The 23,759-nt window shown below is 36.2% G+C and overlaps 1 protein-coding gene across 1 annotated transcript in view; it reads right to left on the minus strand.

Moving 5' to 3' along the window:
- The window catches only part of rimbp2b (RIMS binding protein 2b), a 163,146-nt gene that overhangs the window by 59,921 nt on the left and 79,466 nt on the right, over nt 1–23,759 (minus strand). Inside the window, exon 6 of the mRNA XM_079637845.1 lies at nt 8,041–8,130. Within this exon, the coding sequence (XP_079493971.1) occupies nt 8,041–8,130 (90 nt within the window). The remainder of the gene's footprint in view (nt 1–8,040; nt 8,131–23,759) is intronic.

Raw genomic sequence — 23,759 nt, forward strand, 5'->3', positions numbered from 1 at the left:
AAACTACAATCAAATCTATGCATATATCGAATCGAAATCTGATTCAAAATCGAGAATTGTGAGGTACCAAAAGATTTCCACCCCAGTAAGTTTAATTGTATGTATTTCCAACAACCTCTCTGTCCACCAAAGTGTCTCCGAAAAAGGAGACCCTACACAGTAATTCTGATTCAGTAACAGACTGGATAGATAGACAAGCTGTGTAGATGGAGCAGCTGCCATCTTGATGACTTCCATTCTGAGAGCTGGGACAGAGCTGTAGATTCAACGATGTCTCACTCTGAAACAGCTATTTGAGATGGGGGGGCTCACAAAATAAGTGATGCATGAAGGACCATTCTTTTCAAGCAAGAGCAGGCTCACATGACTCACACGTCACACCATTACTGCTCTCAGTTTAGCATCGTAACATAAGGAGCTGTTTTGTGCTATAGCCTGCAATGTAGGCCAACATCTCCACCCTGTTTTTCACGAAAGAGCAGACGCAGCCATAACTTGAATGCGTCTGGCTTCCAGTGTCATTCACTTCCAGTTATTTTACCTGTAGAAAAACAGTCCGTTATGCCGCTTATATCGCAAACTTTGTTATATTATTTTATATGAATAATTTAATATAGCGGCTGATGAATCGGAAGTCTCACATTCAAAGAAAATAGCTTAGTTCCACGTTGCAAAATAAGGTGGAAAAAGTCTTAGTGAAACTCTGCACGCTGTACATCCACTACACTAAACAGAAAAACCTTTTAAAATCTTGTTTAAAACAAGTTCTCACAACTGTAATTTTTTTCTTTTTTTTCTGGTTCTATTTGTTTAAAAAAATGTTTTCAAGTTTCTTAAATGAACTCTATTCTATTATATAGTTTTGTTTTTCAGCTAAATGAAAACTTCCTTTTCGTTGTTACAGTAAAAAATTAATTTCGGTGCATCACCACAAGTATGAATTGCATTTTTAAATTAATAGTAAGGAGAGAACAATTTGTGTGTTAATGTCAATGACCCAAAAACCATTAGAACACCTCTGAGAAGGTTTTCTGCTAGATGTTGGATCATGGAGGATTTACTCTCATTTGCTCCCAAGCTCACCTATAAGCATTTGAGCTTTGGACAAGATAAACGCATACAGTGTACTGCTAGAACTCACAAACCATAAGTTGTGGAAAGTGTTATACAGTAATTCTTTATAAATATCACACACTTTTCTTAGGTTATTTTACATTACTGAGGTTCTGAGGATGTTTTTTTTCTTTCTCCTTTACCTTCCTCCGTATTTCTATCGGCCTCATAGGAACTGCATTCATAAATGTCTAATGAGGGAGCGGGGATCCTGTTTTGCAACAGCGTTTGACAACACACCTACTCGGACGTATCGGACTAGGCCTACCTTCGAACAGCTCAGCAGGAGGACACTGCTCTGCCAGGATTGGGTGCCAAGATGTGCCTCCAACTAAATACTGACACAGACATGACTAAAAGATTAACCATAAGCAGGCTACAGGGGTGCTGAGGCTAGCAGGCATAATTCAGAGATAACAGATCACACGTGCGGGTGTGAGACAGAACTAGGGGAGACCAGAAAAGTGGTCAAAAGAAGACCAAAGTAGACGATTGTAGTTCAAAGGTGCTGCACCAGAAGACATAACCAATGGAGCCCAGCAAGGCAGCATTTATTTTATCAAAAATACAGTCAAATATTTTTAAACTTTATTACAATTCAAAATAACTGTTTTCTATTTTAAAATATTATTATTTTGTATTACATATTTATTTGAAATATAATTATTCAAATGTAATTTATTCCTGTGATGCGAAGCGGAATTTTCAGCACGATTACTCCAGTCTTCAGTGTCCAGTGGCGTATCCAGGACATTTTTACTGGGGTGGCCAAGATGGGACACAAAGCTAGTGTGGGGTGGCCATATCTACTATAAAGTAATGTTATGTAAACCTTCAAACTCGCATGAACAATAGAGGATTCTAATAATAGTAACAAAGTGCAATAAAGGTAGCTAGTTCTTGCTTTTGCTCATTCTCCTGCTACAAAATGCTTTCACATAGGCCACAAGACAAGACTTAAAGTCCAATGATGCCAACTGGTGGAATGGTACACAGAAGTCACGGTTCGGTACGAATTCGGTACAATGGAGGGAAAAGCAAAAAAAAAAATGCTGAAGGCCGATTTCTGACCCACGATTCGATACAAACCGCGATTCTTGCGAGGAGGGAGGATTTTAAAAGCCAAATAAATAAATAAATAGCTAAAGCTATAACTCTGTTTTCTTGTAACAAAATACTTTTGAAAAACAAACAGAACTATACTCCATTGTGGAGATGATTCGAGCATGTTAAAAATTCTTCTGAGGTAACCGAGGCTTACTGTCTGAGTGCGGAGGCAGGCGAAAGTAAACAAACCTAGCTAAGGCGGGGCTACAGATTAGGTGTCCACAAATAACCCGCGTATCTAACAGTAGTTCCGCAGCATTACATTCATTCATTTGCACGCAAGTTTTATTTATTTTTAATCAGTTTAATCAGTTGATCAGCTGTCATCATTGACAGAATCTCTTGTTTCTTGTGTTGACGAATATGCAACTACCTATCAGATCTGGGGTGGCCACAGGGGTGGCCAATGAGCTTTCAGGGGTGGCCCTGGCCACCCCAGGCCACCCCCTAGAATCGCCACTGTCAGTGTCACATGATTCTTCAGAAATCATTCTAATATGCTCAGTGTGGCCAGATTGTAAATGTCCAAGTATCGTACCAGAAGCTCGAAATGATCATATTTGGAAGAAAATTATCGTACACGAGTCAAACGTACAGAATAAAGCCATTTGTTGATCAACAACTTTTTGACATGAGATGAAAATGACTTCATTGCTAAAATATCGAACTCAGCTTGGAAAAAACTGACCTAAGCGCAAGGAAGTGGAAGGAACGTTAACTTTTTAAAAATTTTCTTCTTCCTCATTTTTGACCTTACCTCGTACAGAGGTTGAAGGTATCGTACCAATGCGATAATTATCGTACGTTTGGCAACATGTATATGCTGATTTGCTGCTCAAGAAACATTTCTTATTATTATCAATGTTGAAAACAGATTTTGAGGCTTAATATTTTTTGTGGAAACTGTGATGCACTACAATTCAAAAGTTAGGTCACAATAAAAGACATTCATAATGTTTTAAAATGTACCTATTTCAAATTCTATTTCAAAAGCTGTTCTTCTGATTATTCCTCAAAGAATCCTGTGTCATGATTTCCACAAAAATATCCATATATTCGATATAAAATAAGCGGGTTTTAACATTCATAATAATAATACTAGCCATTATTACTAATCGAGTCAAATTGTGCCAAAAATGTGAGCAAAACATTTTATATTTATAGATCAGCTGTTAATCGATACCTAGAGTATAGCATTTAAATGACACTAGTATTCTTTTTTCTTTTCTTTTTTTGTACACGTGAGGTTTCAGAAGAGTTCAGAAACTGCAGTGTTTGGTAACAAGAACTTAAGTGATATGTAGTGCTGTGTATGTTGGTAATATAAGTCTGTGTCATGGCAGTTATGGTCCATCAGTGCTGTGACAAACTAGCACTTGTAAACATGCTGCTGCTCAAGAATGTACTATCTGCCAGTTCCAGAGAGCAGTGCTTCTTCACATCCACTCTTCAGACCCTTGAAGAAAAAGTCTCCAATATATGCTAAGTTATGCACAAACACACACGCCAAAAACTGACTTCAAATATCTTGTTCAACAATGTGTCTAGACTCTTGACACTGTAATGAAACGGGCCTTCAGGAAATGGCTTTTCCATGACAACATGCACAAATTCATACTTCAAGACCATCATCGCAAAATCAACATCACAAGGGACATCAACTCCACTATCCAGGAAATTACATTTTTACCCCTTACAAGCTCTATACAGTAGACACATATAAATGATAGATTAGAAAATACCCAAAAATACATTGACACCAAGAGCTAAAAGGGAGAAAATGTGCCCTTTGGCTCAGAAAAGCTCCATTGGGGGACCGCTGTTCTTAGTTGGAATGGAACGGGCTTATTGTCATTTACTAAAAGTTTAGCCATAAAAAAAACACATTTTCATCACTCATTGCTACCACATACACTATTTTTCAATTCAATTCAATTCAATTCAAGTTTATTTGTATAGCGCTTTTCACAATACACATTGTTTCAAAGCAGCTTTACAGAAAATGCATTTCAAAAATATACATACAAAAATACAGTTAGTTAATCATGAAATTTAGGGCATAACATATCGCCGGCGTTGGGTCGTCTCTTCACAGGCGTCGAGTCGTCTCATCACAGGCGTTGGGGCATCTGAAGTCTCCATGAGAGGCTGGATACATAACTGGAGCTGACGAACTCTATTTGAGTTATCTCGGGACAGGCGTCCCGAGATAACAACAAAAAAGGCAGATGGGAAATAATTAGCGTAGCTGCTGTTCATAATATGAATGCATTTGATCTGATTTAACTGTAGTATAAAAGGTATGAGATGCATCATGTGAATGCTTGGCTAAAGAGATGCGTCTTTAATCTAGTTTTAAACTGGTAGAGCGAGTCTGAGCCTCGGACAATATCAGGAAGGCTATTCCAGAGTTTAGGAGCTAGATGTGAAAACGCCCTCCCTCCTTTAGTGGACTTAGATATCCTAGGTACGACCAGAAGCCTCGAATTTAGTGATCTTAAAGAGCGCGATGGATTATATGGCGATAGAAGATCTCTTAAATACACAGGAGCTAAACCATTTAGGGCTTTATAGGTCAGTAACAATACTTTGTAATTGATACGGAACTTAATAGGTAACCAGTGTAGAGATGATAAAATTGGTGTTATATGATCATATTTTCTTGACCTAGTAAGAACTCTAGCGGCTGCATTTTGGACTAACTGTAGCTTGTTTATTGAGGATGCAGGACAACCAGCTAATAGAGCATTACAGTAATCTAGTCTCGAGGTCATGAATGCATGAACTAACTTTTCTGCATCAGAAACTGATAGCATGTTACGTAGCTTAGCAATGTTTCTAAGGTGGAAAAAGGCTGTTCTTGTGACATTTGAAATATGATTTTCAAAAGACAAGTTGCGGTCTAGTATAACACCCAGGTCTTTTACTGTAGAGGATAAAGTAACAGGACGTCCATCTAGATTAAGGTTGTATTGTAAGAGGTTTTGTGGGCAGTTTTTTGGACCAATCAGTAATACCTCCGTTTTATCTGAATTTAATAGAAGAAAATTACACGTCATCCAATATTTTATATCTTTAACACACTCTGTCATTTTAGATAATTTAGTGTTATCATCTGGTCTAGATGAAATATATAATTGAGTGTCATCAGCATAACAGTGGAAACTTATTCCATGTTTTCTTATAATATTACCAAGTGGCAGCATATAAATTGAGAATAGCAGGGGGCCTAATACAGATCCTTGCGGCACTCCATAATTTACTGACGTTATCTTTGATTTTTCCCCATTTAAATGGACAAAATGGTAACGGTCTGATAGGTACGATCTAAACCAGCTTAATGCCTGTCCCTGAACACCAGTGTAATTTTGAAGTCGATTTTTTCCACTCAATAATGTCGCAATAACAAGATGTTATGTAATTTAAACTATATATCTGCTATGATTTGGATTAGACCACTCAATTATGATTATTACGATGCCATTTTTTGGATATTTTAAGTTTTAGAGGAATGGACTAGGGGGGACGGAAATGGAGGAACAGAAATCTTTCAAGTTTCATAAAAAAGATCTTATAGGTTTAAACGACATGATGACAGAATTTACATTTTTGGGTGAATTATACCATATAAATACAGTAAACTCAGTCTTGATTAAAAATAACTCTATATTGCGAATCATGTCGTTTACATCACCGATACATATCGTTGCATTATAGCGATATCTCAAAATAACGATGTCTTGTTACACCACTAGATATGTTATGATGATATATTTTCTCGTAATAATGACAAAAAAGCCTGTATCAATGGCAGAAACCATAGCACGGGATTGTTGTGAATTATTGATTTACAGTTCATCACAGACTTCATTTAAAACAGGGGTTGTCAAACTATTTGGGGCCCTTTATAAGGTAGAAAATCTTTAAAGGAACCCTCATAATTAGCCTATAATTTTATGGCTATAATCTGGCTAAAGTTGGGACTGGGAGAAAATGAATTTTCGTAAATGGTATCCCCATTTGTAAATATGCACTTTTTAATAATAAAGCACCATTTTAGGCTAATTTAGAAAATTAATTTTTAAAACTACATAACATCTCGTTATTATGACATAATTGAGTGGTAACAAATAATATGTAAGTGGCAACAATGCGGCACTGAACAAAACAAAGTAAATAATATCTGAAATAAAATGTAAAAAACATATTTTATTTCAAGTAGATGGTAAGCCAACATTTCTCATTTTTGTACTAAAGTAAAATAACTTAACTAAACGTAAATAAATAAACTAAAACTAATAAATAAATATTAAAAACTATATAGACATGAATTAAAAGAAAACTAACAAAAATGACAAAAACACAACAAAATGACTAAAACGAACTAAAATTAAAGTGAAAAAAGAAAAACTAAAATATTAACAAAATATGTATATATATCAATGAGACTGAATTAACACTGACTTGGAAATCTAAACCTCATATTATTTGATAAAATGCAGAGCAATTATCCGTCATGGTACAGTATAACTGCCCATGCCACTACAGATCTATTTTTAACACATGGAAAGAGACATTTATCAAATGATTAACTTGATTCATGAAGGAGCAGTTCTCATCTCAGTCAGTTTAAAGTATTAATGGCATTTTCTGTCATTATTTGAGACGTTAAATCTTTTTGCACTTGGGCACAGACTCTTTGCCAGTTTGAAAGTACTAACTGCACACACATTCTGACCATTGACAGGTACTCAGGGTCCACAATGAGCTTTTGACCAATGGTGAGTGAATTCAAACACTTATTGGCCACAAATAATTATTGCTGCTCAACAAAGTGCACTGCGCGTTGTTTTATAGAAAAATATATTTACAGCACTGTTCAAAAGTCTGATGTGATTTTTTTAATGTCTTTGAAAGAAGTCTCTTATGCTCACCAAGGCTGCATTTATTTGACCAAAAATACAGTAAAAACTAAAATAAAATATTGTAAAATATTATTAGAATAATTGAGCAACTGAAATATTAGTATCTGTTTTCTATTTTACTATATTTTAAAATGTAATTCATCCCTGTGATGGCAAAGCTCAATTGTCAGCATCATTACTCCAGTCTTCAGTGTTAAAGTCCTTCAGATATCCTTCTGATATGGAGCTCAAAAGACATTTCTTATTATTATCAATGATGATTACAACTGTAACCCTTTCAACAAAACAAATAAAATCATAATTAGCGCCGATAGGGGGCAGCGCTCGTGGACCTTTCCCGATCCTGATCTCTCTCTCCCAATTCGCTTCCTGTCTACATGATCTTACTGACCCTAAACTTTGAATGGTAGTGTACAAATATTTTTCCTTATGACAAAAATTCCAAAAAATGTCCTCGCGTGAACTGTTATTTCTTTACATTAAAGTCAAACCTTTTTCTTACAGTGTTTCTCCTTTAGCATGAACCAAACTCTGCATGACATTTATATCTACACACAAATCTTCCATCCTCATACACTGTACATTGATACACCCGTTCAGAGATGAACTCATCAATCTCATGAGTGAGTGGGTGGTCACTGCTGTGCTCCTGAGGGGCAGGGGGACTCGCCGGATTGAGTTAGAGGATGCTGAAATGTATGCCGAGCAGCCCAAGGCCTCCAGCTTTATGAGGAACAATCCTCCACTTCCACTCAAGTGGCAAAAACACCATTACTGCTCTCCACCAGGGAACAAATGATGGCGCGAATGGATTACAATGCCATTGTGTGTGTGAGCAAGTAGACGGCGAGGGTTTGTCACGCAGCCGTCAGCTACAATGAGACCGACTGCTTACCTGCTCATACTTTGTTGCCTTCTGGGTATCGTTGAACAACCGGAGATTCAGACGTGCTTTCTCCTGCAGAACATGCTGAAGCTCACTCTCCTGTCAACACAACAAACAGAAAGGTTAGAATCTCAGTTTTGTGGTACAGATGTTCAAGTGTGATTGTGTCTAGCAGAAATATTCACAGGCACACACTGATAAACACACGTTTAGACGGCAGGGTGTATTCTTGGTTAGAACAGAGAGTTTCCAACACAGCTGGTGTTGGTCAATGCATTATTCATCTTGAGGAGAGCAAGACAGGGAGAGAGTGAGAGAAGACAGTAAGAGAGAGACGCTACGGCCCATCTGTCTTAGAAAGACTGGACTAAAGAGATCAGTAGTCAACAGAAATCACGCAGTCTCCACACAACACACGTATAATAGAGAGTCCATCACTAAACCTGCATGGCCTAAGCGACATCAGAAAAAAAGAAAGAAATGTTGTTTCAGAGGAAGAAGAAATGATTACATTTTGATGCAATATCAAGATTCTGTGGAATTACATGAACCTATAAACTGTTCATGGACTTTAATATCATTTAAAACAATTTTATCTTTGTAATTATTTTTTTTTTTTTTACATTTTACTCTGCACTATTGTTGTAAATGAAATGAAATGAAATTGTTAACAGTCAAAAGTTTGGAGTCAGTAATATTTTTAAAAATAAATAATTATTTTTATTCAGCAAGGATTTATTAAATTGATCAAAAGTGAAGAAAGTAAAGACTTTTACATTGTTACAATAATTATATTTCAAATAAATGCTATTTTAAACTGTATTCGTCAAAGGATCCTGAAATTTTTTTTTAACTGTTTTAACATAAAATTTGCATATTAGAATAATTTCCAATGGATCATGTGAAACTGAGGACTAGAGTAATGAAAATTCTGTTTTTCCACTACAGAACTAATTTACATTTTAAAATATGTTAAAATAGAAAACAATACTACTACTTTTATTACTGTATTTTTTAATCAAAGAAATCTTGGTCTTGGTGAGCATAAGAGACTTCTTCCCAAAAGTTTTGAACAGTAATTCAATATTGATTTGTTTTATTTGTTACACTACCATTATTTTACTATATTTCACTGTACATATGATACAATACAAATGTACTGTTCTTGTCGTACCAACGAAGCACACTAAACTGAAATTAAAATATAATTGAGAGAGACAGACAGAGAGAGAAAGTGAGAAGTACAACTCAGTAATGTTGATGAGGCATTACTCAGGGAAAAGACAAGAGAGGAGAGAAGCACTCAGCACATTAGACAGCATGCTGGTTTTATGACTGAATCATCTGTACACCTTTAAATAGCTCTATGTAATTAGGTTAACTTCTAAAATCATTGGTTAAACTTTAATGCTGCAGAAAATTTGCATACGCCCCCTAACCAAACCCTTATCCCACACAGTTTCAGATTCTCCCCTCACTGCAAGAGGAAAACTTAATTACACTCCAACTACATCTATGTGGTGCGACGCTAGTGTCGGTTACTCAAGTAATCTTCAAGCAATGTAAGTCACTTGTAATATGTAATATGTAATGTAATAAATTACTAAAGTATAAAGTTGTGTTTGCACTGTGAACTGACATGAACATTTTATTTACTAACATTATCAAAGGTTAATAAATGCTGCAAAAATATATTGAGTTTGTATGGTTTTTCAGTAACAAGGTTTAATTTGTTAACATTAGTTAATGCATTAAATTAATTAACAACGAGTAAATACATTTTTACAGCATTTTGTAGCGACTGGACCGATCAGACAAACAATTACTTGTTATATTTAATAAATCATCCACTCTCAAGACAAGCAAAGGTCCAAGCAGGCTCCGAGACGTGTGGCCTCAATAGCTGTTTTTCCAATGTCGGGCCAGTGCAAGCTAGGGCTAACAACGTGTCGGGCGGGGCCAATAGCATCGGACCCTAAGCACTCAGCCCAAAATTAAGTTGCGTTTCCCACTGTTGGGCCAGTAGCCCAGCAGCGCTACCGTAAAACCCGCCCTTAACACACCTCCATAGAACGACGTCACAACCTGACCATTTCACCAGTTTACTGAAAACTAGCTGGACTGCAAAATTAGCAAGATGGAAGTTAACGTTTGGTCTTTACTTAAAAGACTTAAAGATACAATATGTATTTTTTTTTCGCCGCTAGGGGTCGCTAACCTCTTACAATAACAAAGGCGTACGTTGAAGACGCAAAATTTCCTGCGGAATTATGGAACTTGTCGTCAAGCTGATGGATCTAATAATGTTTATGGATGAGTGAATACATTTATGTTTTTATCATGACTGTGGTATGAAGCAGGGCGCGATCACTAGTGAGAGACAGAATTGCAGTATTAATACTCACACAGGTCAGTTTATTAGACGAATTCACCTTTGGCTAAGCCCCGCCCCCATTAGTTACTGTTGCTACCTCCGACAACTTCATCTGGGCTCTGGTTTGGTATCAATATGGCTTATGCTGTGACGGCTCTTCCTGCTGAAATTTTATCAAACTTTTATAAAGCAGCAAATAAAGTGTCCGATAGAAGTAGGCAAAAGGGCTGCAGTGTGCGTTCGAAGGCTATATTCAAGACATACAGGTGAAACGCAAGCAACAACAAGGCATCCAAATAGAGGCAAAAGCATAACGGTCACAGTCAAAAAATGGACCACCGCATATCCTAATCGAGACGGAGCCTGGGACTAACAATATCTGGAGAAACACTGTTCATGCAAAGCTGGGTAGGTCTCTATTCACTTCTATAATCGTTATTATTTACAAAGCAAACGGACTAAGTTAACTTACGCGAGTATAACGTTGTATTTATTAGCAGCGTGTGCTAGCGTATCAACAATTAGGGCAGAGAACCGAAATCATAACCTAAACCAGCATAAAACTGTCTAACTAGTATAACTTCACAGTAAGGTTAAAAGCTAAATGTATCTTAGAGCAAAAGTGAGCTTGTTGATCCTTGAGGGGTTTCGCTGACTGAGGACGTCCACACAGTTTAATCCAAAGACGACACTTGTCAGTATTTAACTTCGGTTTTGGGAAGGGGAAAAAACGGACACCCCCCTCCAACCTCTCTGGGAAACGCGTATCTGTGTTACAAATGCCCCAGGCACAACGTTTAACCATATTTTTAATAAAACGACGACGTAATAGCCTGCCGAGACCAAAAATATGAGCCGCCTGCGTTGAAGTCAATGGAGCGCCGTGAAAAAGTGTCGGACCGCTGTGGGAGCTCGTTCTTGGCTGCGCTGTGATTGGTCAATCTACATTCTAGGGCGTGGCTTAGCCAAAGGCGAATTAAACTTGTGAGGTAACGCAGCGCTGTTTCACTTGGTCTACACTATCACACTAAACTGCATTTGAGTGTGTTGAAAGTTATAATCTTATTCTATGTGTTAATTTGTTGGCTATATGAGACCAGCAGTAAAGCTAGATCAACATTAGAATAACATACAGATCATATTCTAACATTTCATCATGTTGAACTATAACATTGACTACGTTTACATGCAGCCAATAACCCGTTCAAAACCGGAATATTAGCAATAACCCGGTCGCGCACGGCCATGTAAACACCGGCAAAACCCTGGATATGCTCATTTCCCGGTTTTTAAAAACCGGTATATTATAACTGGGCTACCCCTTTTCTAACCCGAATATTTGGTCTTGTTAGCGCGTTTCGGCATATCCCCATCAAAATGTGTGTTCTGCGCATGTTCTATTCGCAAGGAATCTTGGTCTTTTGAGTAGAGACGGCGCATAAAAAAACCCCGCGTGCAGTATAGTGGAAGTAAACAAGTCGAGGTTAACATGGCGAGACGCAGCACAGCACCACACTTTTGGAGCGAGGAGGAGACCAATTTCTTTATTAGTGTGGTGAAAACCAAGAATATAATGTCTTTTATTGACGGCAGAAAGTACCGAGATAGTGAGATTTACAAGAAGGTGACCGAAAAGTTACGCGAAGCAGGGTTTCACGTGACTCGTGAAGCTCTGTCAAGTCGAAGTTTGTCACGGACGTGGAGTTCTCGGCATCTCGAAAACGCCACGCTGATATTGATCCTTGTTTTAGTTCTCTTTTTTTCCCAAAGTCTGCTTGCCATGGTCCATAATGTTTGAACGAAACAACAACAGCGTGCAACTAGATGTAATGCACTACGTCTGTCGCCATGGTTACTATGGCAGTACGAGCGGAAACCAGGGATAATGCGGATATTATGTCAGTGACAGGCGACAAGTGAACAGGTTTTCCGGGACGGCCCATTATTTAAAATTGTAATTTCTCTGAAATTCAAAATCTCTGGGAACTTTGGGGATATTGTAAGTACACAAGTGCAGGAAATATATCACACTGTGCAAGTGATTTTTGGATATATTATTAAAAAATTCTTACATATTGCACCTTTAAGATTCAAGCATCGATATTTGACCAATGTTTTACAATATATATTAATTTGTGTCAAAGCACACCAATCATGCTGATTCAAACCGGTGTTTATCAGTTCACATAAAAAGAGAACACATACCTATTCAGTTGCACCTGCTTCCATTTATTTACTTTCACAGGAATGCACAAAACAACTCTATTAAGGCTTTTAAGTCCAAAGGCTTACACATCAAATATTGATAAAATATCACATTAACATCACATTTTTGAGCATTTCTAATAATTTCCCAAAAAATTATGCAATGATTACGATCTGAGGAGGTTTGCGCAATCTCTCCCATCTCACTCTATGGTCTCACTATAGGGGCTTTCGCACTGGAGGAACCTTTTCGTAGTTCCTAGAACTATTGGCGGAAGATCCCGGTTATTGGTGTGTTCGCACCGCAGGAGGAACGATCTAGGAACTCCTCTTGGAGATACTAATTTAGCTCCTACTTCAGAGTAGGGTCTAACCCAGTGCAATAGGAACTATCCGCGACGTTAGTGTGTGCTGATTTAAAAAAAAATATATATATACAGGGACCAGATGACACTGACTTAAACATTCACACAAGACTCTGTACATGAACATGGTAAAATGAAGCAAACACCTTGGAAATGAGCATAAAGGTGTATGACTGTTCACGTCTCTCTGTTTAGATCAGTGTACTCAATAATGTTCCTTTTTGTCTTTTATATCTTAGGACTAGTATGTTGTGTTGTAAATAAATCCAAACAATCAAAAAGCCATTCTTTTTTAATCTTAATCTTTGTTTATAGTTCCCTCACAGCCCCACCTGATATGGCCATTAGGGGAGGGTCTTTGTCTTCCCAGGTGTAAAATACATCAATATTCATGATTATTCACGCTTTCTCGCATACAGCTTTCTTACAAAAAACATGTCTTACAAATTTTTAAATCAATGTGTTGTGAATGAGTGGGCAGGATGATTTTCACGTCGTTTTGAAGCAAAAACTCTAGACTATGCGATACAATTTCAAAATCAAAAGTCTTGTGAACACAGTCAGTATGGGTTTTATGGCCTTATTTTTAGTGACTTTTTTTTTTTTTTTTTACAAACCACGCATAAACATAATTTTCTCAAAACTACAAACTTTTACATACATGCTGCTCATATATTATTGTAGCAGAGTTTGTGCTGAATACAGTGTAATCAGACTTTAGCCATGAAAATGTTACAAGTAACAGAAATAAGCACAAAATGTCAGAGCATGTCAGAACATCTCCAGGGCCAATGACCCCCCACCCATCTTTTTCTTCAAGTTGCTGTTTGTGTAGAAAAGGCTGGAGACATCCTTTGGGGACCTTTGCCCCAGTGCGCAGCCGTGCAGCCGGAGGGGCCTCAAAGTTACCAATTCAGACTAACGCCGCTGAAGTTTGTCATTTCTTCATTCAACGTAAAAAATAACCTGATTGAAACTTCACCACCATCAAACTAAACAATCGAGACTTTCTTCTCAGACTGTATATCCATAACGCTTCAAACAACTAATTGTTTAATTGTTCAACGGCTAAGGCATTGTGTAAGTATCGTACATTTAACTAAACATATGTTTAGTCTAAGCTGTAGACACCTTGTTGCCAAGGTGCTTTAAGGCGAGACACTACAGTTGAATAGGGTAAAAATGTTAACTTACAGATATCACCATGAAACTTTACCAGTTGATTACTCGCATGAATAGGAGAAAAATGTATTGCAAGTTTTCTGTCATTTTGTTTAAATATGCTAATCAGGCTATATCTAATTAAATATGCACTAATTTGCATATATTTTGAAGTGACAAATCTGACCATTGAAAAAAAACAAGGTTCACAATTATTTTCGCATTTTGTTGATATATTCAATGAAAAGACATTACCAGAGGGGATTATGAACATCTCCTTTTGTTACCCTGTAAATCAGAAAATACTGCCAATAGCCTTAACAAATTGATTTCCGCCCTATTTTTAGGCATACAATGTCATATAAATCAGGCCAAGAATGATATATCAACAAATCCCTCTGGACAAACCTTCACAATATAGTTAGGAATACGAGTTTGGTGTAGGCCTATGTAGGTGCTACAGAAGTGGAAAATCGTCCCTCGGAGTGTGAGAAAAAGGCCTTTAAAGATTTTTATGGCAAAATTCCACTTATTTCTATTGAAAGCCATGAATTAGGCTACATACAAAATATGCTTTAGGTCCAAATAAAATCTATGTATCACACTGTTTAAAATCCAAAACTCATTATTGCTTCATCCATCAACAGCAAAACAACACATCAACAGGTCATCACACAGGTGGAATGACAAAAACTAAATATATCACACCCATAGTAGACGTCACAGCAACATCATGTGACGCTTCTGAAGATGACTGCAGAGTCAGCAGTCGAAACTGTCAAGGTAGGACAACAAACTTTAAACATGTCATATAAGAAAGAATCACTTATAAATACAAATAGTATGAAATGTCAGAGCGCGTCACGTGACGATTCTGAACGAATCACGTTGTCAGAAATTGGCATCAGGCAATGAGATTGCGCATTTCGAGTTAAATCGCCCATTTCACTTTCATGATTGGTTGCTGATAAACAGGAAATGACCATATTTGGATCCGACAGCATTGTAAAGGAGAGAGAGAGAGCTTTCTAACGGTGTATGTGATGACAGGGTGCAGACAGCGATCGCGGAGCAGCGGGATGATTTAGAACGCCAACTTTTGATGAATTTAGGTGAAATCAACACACGCAAACAGACAAAGTGTAGTAAAATAAAGACCTAAATTTTGGACTTTTTTTTAGCACAAGACAAAAAGCCCAAAATCTCACTATTGACCAGTGAAAAAAAACAGTGTTTGCCTGTCGTCTCTTGCCTTAAAATTAAGAAACTGATGATTTTGTTAACTGAATTTTACGTTTCCATAGCTTCATTTCCCGGGTTCCTTTTTCATTTCTTTCATTAACTTTTACCCATGTATGCATGATTGTGTGTATGTGTTTGTTTAGACTAGTTACGCGTTCGTGATTAGTTAAATAAACTTTTGCGCACATTTACATGAGTGTTGTTTCTGTGGTCACTGCTTGCAAAGCAAAGTCCCTTTTAACGATGCAATCACAGCTACATGCCCTTGAGTGGCACTTTACCCAGTAAGAAAGAGTTATTTTTTTGTGGCCACGAAAAAATATTTTCTGAGAATTGACAGACAATTAATATTGAGTGTTCGCTGGAGGAACAGGTTAATTGATTGTAATACCCAAATATTTATAACTATAACGAGTTATAATTAAAACACTTTTATTTCCCTTGAGCTATGCTACAATTTATTAACCTTTGTTAATGTTACTTAATAAAAATATTCATATTCATGTCAGTTCACAGTGCATTACATAATGTTAACATATACAACTTCTGATAATAAGAAAATTCATTAGTACATGTTGAGATTAAATTAGATAAGATTAATAAATGCTGTAGAAATATTGTTCATTGTCAGTTCATGTAGACTAATGTTAATAAATTAAACCTTATTGTAAACTGTTACTGATTTTTTTCTTTCTATTAACAGACTGTTAATCTTCTTCTCCAATAAAACTCTGAAAGTAACAATGTAATTAAAAGGGGAAAAAAAGAAAGATAAAAATATATGTTAGTGACACTTTCCTTCATACACACATACATACATACATACACAGACAAAAATAAGATCACATCCATTTCTCTCCATTCACTCCCATCGAAAGGGTCATTGTCATTTCAACTAGCGTCAATTCGCTGCAGTCACTTCCAATCTCTCCTGAGCTGCACATGATTGCATTGGCAGCCCACGCTCTGAACATCGATCCAGAAAAAACTCTGAACGGATGATAGACTAAGCCTTGAGAAAAAATGGAGTCACCCAGTGTACAGGAGAGAGAGCAAGAGAGCTAATGATTACAGATTAGACACATATAAACTTGATTCACATCGAATGTGTAACACTAACAAATTGCATGAAGCAGCCCAGGAGACTCAGTGCTGATTCTGCAGCAGCATAATTTGCATGAGCTGCAAATAAAAAAAATAAAAAAACAAACGGAAAAATGGGAGGGATGCCACGAGGGAGGTCATTACGAAAACATCCTATTCATTCTGCTGGAAGAGCCTGCTAATAATGTATTAGAAGTGAGGCACATCACTAATTACAAACAAACACACACACACACACACACACACACACACACACACACACACACACACACACACACACACAGACACACACACACACACACACACACACACACACACACACACACACACACACACACACACACACACACACACACACACACACACACACACACACACACACACACACACACACACGCGCGTTTCTGGAATCTTTCGTTCTCTGTATCAGAAAATGTTTTTAGTATATTAAAAATAAAAACTACCAAACAACAGTCTACACAGTATGAACTGTGTACACCATATGCATATTTATATTTTAAACTATTTCATAATGTAATAATTATATTTTTGCCTGCCTCTACTGATTTTTATTGCTTAAATATATATATATATATATTTTTTAAAGGAATATATACAGTTGGGTATATCTACAAATAAAATAGAATATCAAGTTATGACTAACAACCTGTAATGCTTAGGGTTAGGATATAGGTTTTAGAGACAGTATTTTATGAGACATTTCAAATAATATATATATTATATATATATATATATATATAAACGCACACTAATCAAACCATGGTGTTCCACACTGAAAAAGCTTTCATTTTATTGTTGGATGTGGAAGATGTCCCGTCGGAGCGAGGGTAATGTATGTCGAGCCCTTCCAGGAAATAAGCGGCATTGACCTTTGAGACGACACAATTTGATGACACTCCTCTCTCTTTGCAACCGCTCTGTTCAAGAGATAGCTACTATATTCCCATTGACACCAGGATTCATGCTACAATGAGCCTGGGATATGGTAATACTGAGATTATATGAGCTAGTCAGTAAAGACTAAGGTCATAAAGGGTAAAAGGAATTTTCATTTTCGGAAGAAAACGTGAGTGGTGCTTTCCCATGCAAAAGTTATCACATATCATTAAAGTGGTTGCCGGAGCGTTGCTATGCTGCTGCTAAATGTTTTTGAGTGGTTTTGGCTAAATCTATGGTTTGAGTCACAGTCACATCTGCTCCGCGATGACCACTCAACAGAAGCATGACCTTAGAATTGAACAAGCCAGAGCAAGTCCCGTTGGCAAAGTCACGCCAGCCACTTCAGTAACGCACATCTACACACTACAAGTTACACCAGAGGCACTGTCCTGTCCATATATTTACACAAAAACTGAATTGTGACATGAATTAATGATGATATTGTTGACACAATTAGGAGGCAAATACTAAACATATACAAAATGCATATGCTTATTGAATATTTGCCAAAAGCATTTCAGTGCTTGATTCTCACATGAATAATCTCTGATCTAAACGCTTTAGGTGATGGTCCTACTCCAAAATTAGTCCAAATTAACTACTGGCATTTTTGGCTCCAAGAAAGCATGTGCTCTCCACTCACACACAATGCTGAAAGTAGGGCCGAGCTATCTCTCTCTTTATTTTTGGTCATATTCAATATATATAAATAATAAGTGCAGTCGAATCGAATAATCGCGATTAATTACATCTAACATAAAAGTTTTTGCTTATATAATATATGTGTGTGTGTATATATATATATATATATATATATATATATATATATATATTATATATGTGTAAGTGTGTGTATAAATATACATACACACACACATATATTATATATATATAGTGCTGGGCAAAGATTAATCGCGATTAATCAAATCCAAAAAAAAGTTTGTGTTTACATAATATATGTGTGTATACTGTGTATAATTATTTTGTATATATATATAAATACACACATATGTATGTATATATTTAATAAATATTTGCATATACACTGTATATATATTTATACATACATTATATATAAATATACAGAATTTTTAATATATTCATGCATGTCTGTGTATTTACAGTATATATACAAAATAATTCTACACACACATATATTATGTAAACACAAACTTTTATTTTGGATGCGATTAATCGCGATTAATCTTTGCCCAGCACTAATATATATATTATATATAATTAAATTTGCAGAATTTAATTTGGGCCAATTGAAAAATGTAGATGTGACCAGTCACTATAATTTTTTTTAGTTGGAGAGTTTATTCTTTTTTTACAGTTCTCTACAGTTTGAGGTTAGTAAGATTCGAAAGTTTGGGGTCAGCTTTTTTAAACAACTGAGCACTTTTATTTAGCAAGGATGCATTACATTGATCAAAAGTTACACTAAAGACATTTATAATGTGACAGAAGATTCATATTTCAAATAAATGCTGTTTTTTAAACTTTCTATTCATCAAAGAACCTTGAAAAAATATATCAGAGTTTTACTGTATATTTGTTCAAATAAATCCAACCCTAATTAGCATAAGAGACTTCACACAAAAAAAAAAACATTTAAAAACCTTATGCTGATTTTGCTACTGAAGTAAAAATCAGAGACTTGAAACATCCGTCTTAAAGCTCTCATAGTTCTGACTCACAAGACAAGGATTGCAAAAAGTATGACAAGGTCTTTGAGAAACTTAATGGCCCAATAAAAAGCACATTAAAATGTCAGTATTGGAAATATCACCCAGTTGAAATGTGTTACAGAAGCATCCAAAAACAACAGCATGGAAATGATTCCTGGATGTGCATGAAACCACACGTGCATGAGGCTGCATATGCGTGCATGTGGACTGGCTGGAACTATCAGATGTAAATGTGATGAGTGATTAAGAAGAGAGGCAGATGGCACCCAAAGGGAGACTGTCCCAACATCCCACCTTTCAAGAAGCAATGCAACACCGACACAGCTTTACATTACAGGCTGCTGTTCCCATACAAAACAACAACGGTTAGGAGACAGGAGAGCAAAATGGCGGTCGAGGGAAATGGCAAAAGCGTGAAATTGGGTTCTGAAGTGTTTTTTTTACTCAAATTGCTTTTCCCATCATGTAAGGACAGCATCTCTCTTTTTGTATTTTTCCCATTAATTCCTTTTTTTTCCCCCATTAACAAAAGCAACCGCTGTAGCCGATGGGGCAAGCGGCCCGCTCTGCCACTAAAGGACACACAAAAACATGAAAGTATATGTATACTCACACAACACACACACACACACACTACTCAAACAACCCAGGGCACCTCGTAGATTGTCTAAAGGCTGGCACACACTGCTTTTAGGTAATTGAGTCTGGCCCTTGCAGCTCACCGCTCTATCTTTTAACACAGTGTGCTAGTGAAGTTGTACACTGGGAACATTATAGGAATGATTGCATTTACGCAAAGAGGTCACAGGAGAAAAAAAATATGCACTCGGATAGCATTTTAGAGACTTCCACTTGTAAAACTTTAGTTAAACGTCCTGTAATATTATCCTTTTAGTGTTTAAAAGCTTGCAGCTTACAGGCGCGTTTCACACGCTGCGACTGAAGGACTTTTACAGCAACTCAGTCCTTGATATTGGCTTAAAAAGTTTCTTGATATCAGTTTTATTAAATGTTATTCAAGTAAAAATGGTACATTGAAAACCTGTTAATTGGTTGCTTTATAGCTTAACCTTGCTATATACACTGAAAACATTTATAGATCTAATGGGGTATTTGATCTAATTTTACAGTAAAATACCATTATATGTACAGTATTTAGAAGTGAATTATAACAGTAACACTTTAAATAAGGTTCCATTTGTTAACATTAGTAACAGCAGTATATTAACAGTAGTAATAGCATTATATTTATAATTTCATTATATTTTAATGGTATTTAGTAAAAACATAATTGTTTATTGTTTGTTTATGTTAGTTCACAGTGCATCAAGTTAATGGTAAAAACTTTTGATTTTAAAAATGTTTCTAAATGTTGAAATTAACATTGACTAATATCAATATCAATAAACAGTAAACAATACTGTTATAAATAATAACTGTAAACAAATGAAACCTTATTGTAAAATGTTACCCTTATAATTTTCAGTGAAACAGTAAATTTGACATTGCCAGAATTCTCACCTTTTATGATTTTTTTTTAAAATAACTGTTTCTTTTTAGTGTTTTTATTTATTTATCTATGATACATTATACATTTATATTTACAGGGGGGGCACTGAACTGTTTGTATTCCATAACATCTCAGGATCTTCCATCTGGAACGGAGTGAAAAACGCTGATGTTTCAGGTGTAGTTCACTCATTAGTGGTGGTGCCTGGCTGCTGTAGAGGTTTAGATGAATGCTCTGCCAATCCACAGAAAACAATGTAAATAAAGAAGGAAAAAGACTTCTATCGGGCTTTGCCAATGTTTGTGTGTGTATAGACCTGTCAGGAGATTAAGTGTTTTTACAGTCGTTACTGTGAAAATGGATCATCCTGTGGCAAACAGACAGCCTAGCTTTAATGGGCTTATTTTGTTTTCAAATAGAGTAAATTATAATCATTACAAACTACCCCAAGCCATGAGAGAAAGCATTTAGTACTTTTAGAATATATATATATATATTACAGCACCATGCAAAATTTTGGGGTAAGTGATTTTTTTGTAGAAGAAATTAATACTTTTATTCAGTAAAGATTCATCAAATCGATCAAAAGTAACAGTAAAGACACTTATAATGTTACAAAAGATCTCTATTTTTAAATAAATGCAGGTCTGAACTTTGTTATCATCAAATAATCCTGAAAAAAATTTATCATGGTTTCCACATGTATCATGGTTTTTCAAAAATATGAAGCAGCACATTTTCAACATGATAATAATAATACATTTTTTTAAATCACCAAATCAGCATATTATAATAATTTCTGAAGGATCATGTGACACTGAAGACTGGAGTAATGATGCTGAAACTTCAGCTTTGCCATCACAGGAATAAATGACATTTTAAAATGTAAAAAAAAAAAAAAAAACTGTATTTAACAATAAAAAATAAAAATACATTTACAGTTACCCAAAGTGCAAATTATCAGACTTTTCCCCACTCAAAGCGTATGATACATGCTAAATAATGCTAAATAAATATAATATAATAAAATAGAAATATAATTACTGGAAACAGTTAGGATCAATATTTTAATGTGAGAATCTATCCAACATGCGTACCTGAAGTATTCATATTTAAACAGTGATGCACTCGTCCCTTGAGTTCGCAGCACAAGATACAAGAGCTCATATTCAATTAATTCCATAATAGACCAAAAACCAGGAATCAAATGTGAAACCTAGGGCATGCCGCATGACCCATTTAAAAGGTCTTCCTCAGCTCTAAAAAGCCCCGGCAAAGCCTCTCTCATGTGTAATGGATGAAACGTCTTTCCCGAACGCTGAGGTGAGAGGAATACAGAAGAAGAGAGAGGCTCTTTAAAAGAGCTTCCCTGGCAGTCAGGGACGATTAGTCTCTGTACATACACACGCACTCTTTATCTCTCTCGCTCTCAGTCATCTTCCTCTCTCTCTCTTTTCCCCTCTCTTGTGCTTGCTTTTTTTGTCCTTCTGCTCGCTTTGTTTCCCCTGACAGTGGACCTTGGAGTCAGCTCTCCATGTCTGGTATTTGGGAACAGTGAGAAAGACTGAGAGAGAGCGGGGAAAAGAGAGAAAACGCCCTTGAGAGTGATGAGTATGCACTGATGTGTGTGTGTGTGCGTGCGTGTGTGAAACTAACAGCATTTCCAAAATCCACGTGCTTCAAACAGGCAAATACCTTCATCAGCACCTGTGTTGTCCAAAAAACTGTCCCCCTGGAACAAAATGTATCATGCCAATCAAAATCCAATCTAAATATGATACTAAAGCACACAGTTCTCATGGGTGGGTTGGCAGAAGTGGGCCACTTCCCACAAGGTTAGCGGTTTGATCCCTTATACAATCCTACACTGCCTACCAAACGTTTTGAAATTGAGCAATGCATCATAACATTACATGTGCTCTGGTCAGAGTTAAAGGAGCCATTCTAGCATCTATAAAAATAAAATAAAATCACAAACCATCAAGAAAACCAACATGTTGACCAAGCATCTCTAAATAAATAAATATCATTTAAAAATACACACATAAATCTATCTGGTCTGGTTATTGTGTTATTTATTATATTTATATATTATATTATATTGATTATTTACCATTTAAATATTATATACTGGAGCATAAATGTCACAACTTCACCTTTAAAGGTGCATTGTGTAATATTTAAGAAGGATCTGTTGACAGAAATGCAATCTAACATTCATAACTATGTTTTCAGAGGTGTATAAAGACCTTGCTTAATGAACCGTTATGTTTTTATTACCTTAGAATGAGCCATTTCTTTCTACATACACCGCGGGTCCCCTTACAATGAATTGCGCCGACATGTTTCTACAGTGGCCCTAAACGGACAAACGTGGTTCGTCACTATGTTGTTCTTCGTGCAATGACGCAAACTAAAGTCAGCGAATAAAACACTGACACAACGATGAACAAGTAACAATAATATTCGCAATAACATTATCGTTTTATCATTTCTTAATTTATCTTTGTAAAGAAACCTCATTGCTTAACTGGCTGTCTCAGACGACATCTCCTGTCTGCCACCGTAACTTCTGTTGGTTGCAATTCGTAACCTCACCACTAGATGCCACTAAAAATCACATACTGCACCTTTAAATAAGATGTTGAAGTGTGATGATGAGTTTTTTTTATTTTTTATATAAAAGACCATGTCACATAACTCTCATAATTCAAAACACCTTTCAGAGTCCAGCTATACCATTTAGAAATTCTGCATAAAGTGGGAATACATTTCATAAATGTTTCACACACTTTTTCCTGCAGCTGTACATTGGACCTAACAACAAACCTGCAACCAAGAAGCATAATACTTTCAAAAATTCATCATATCACTAACAGAAAATGTCTAATTCTCATTGAAAATGACGAGCAATTACTCTGTCGCCACAAATCACTGTGTGATAATCCACCTACAGTATATTACTATCGTTAGCACATAATTGTGCTCATGGCCACAGTATATATATAATGTTTTAATCGTTAATTTGTTGTGGGTTCCTGTAGGCCTCTAAAATAGTGTATCCCCATTACGGCCCCTTATGAATCACAACTAGAAAAAGAGCCGTATGGTGGAAG

Source organism: Phoxinus phoxinus (genome assembly GCF_949152265.1).
Source record: "Phoxinus phoxinus genome assembly, chromosome: 15".
Taxonomy (NCBI): Eukaryota; Metazoa; Chordata; class Actinopteri; order Cypriniformes; family Leuciscidae; genus Phoxinus; species Phoxinus phoxinus.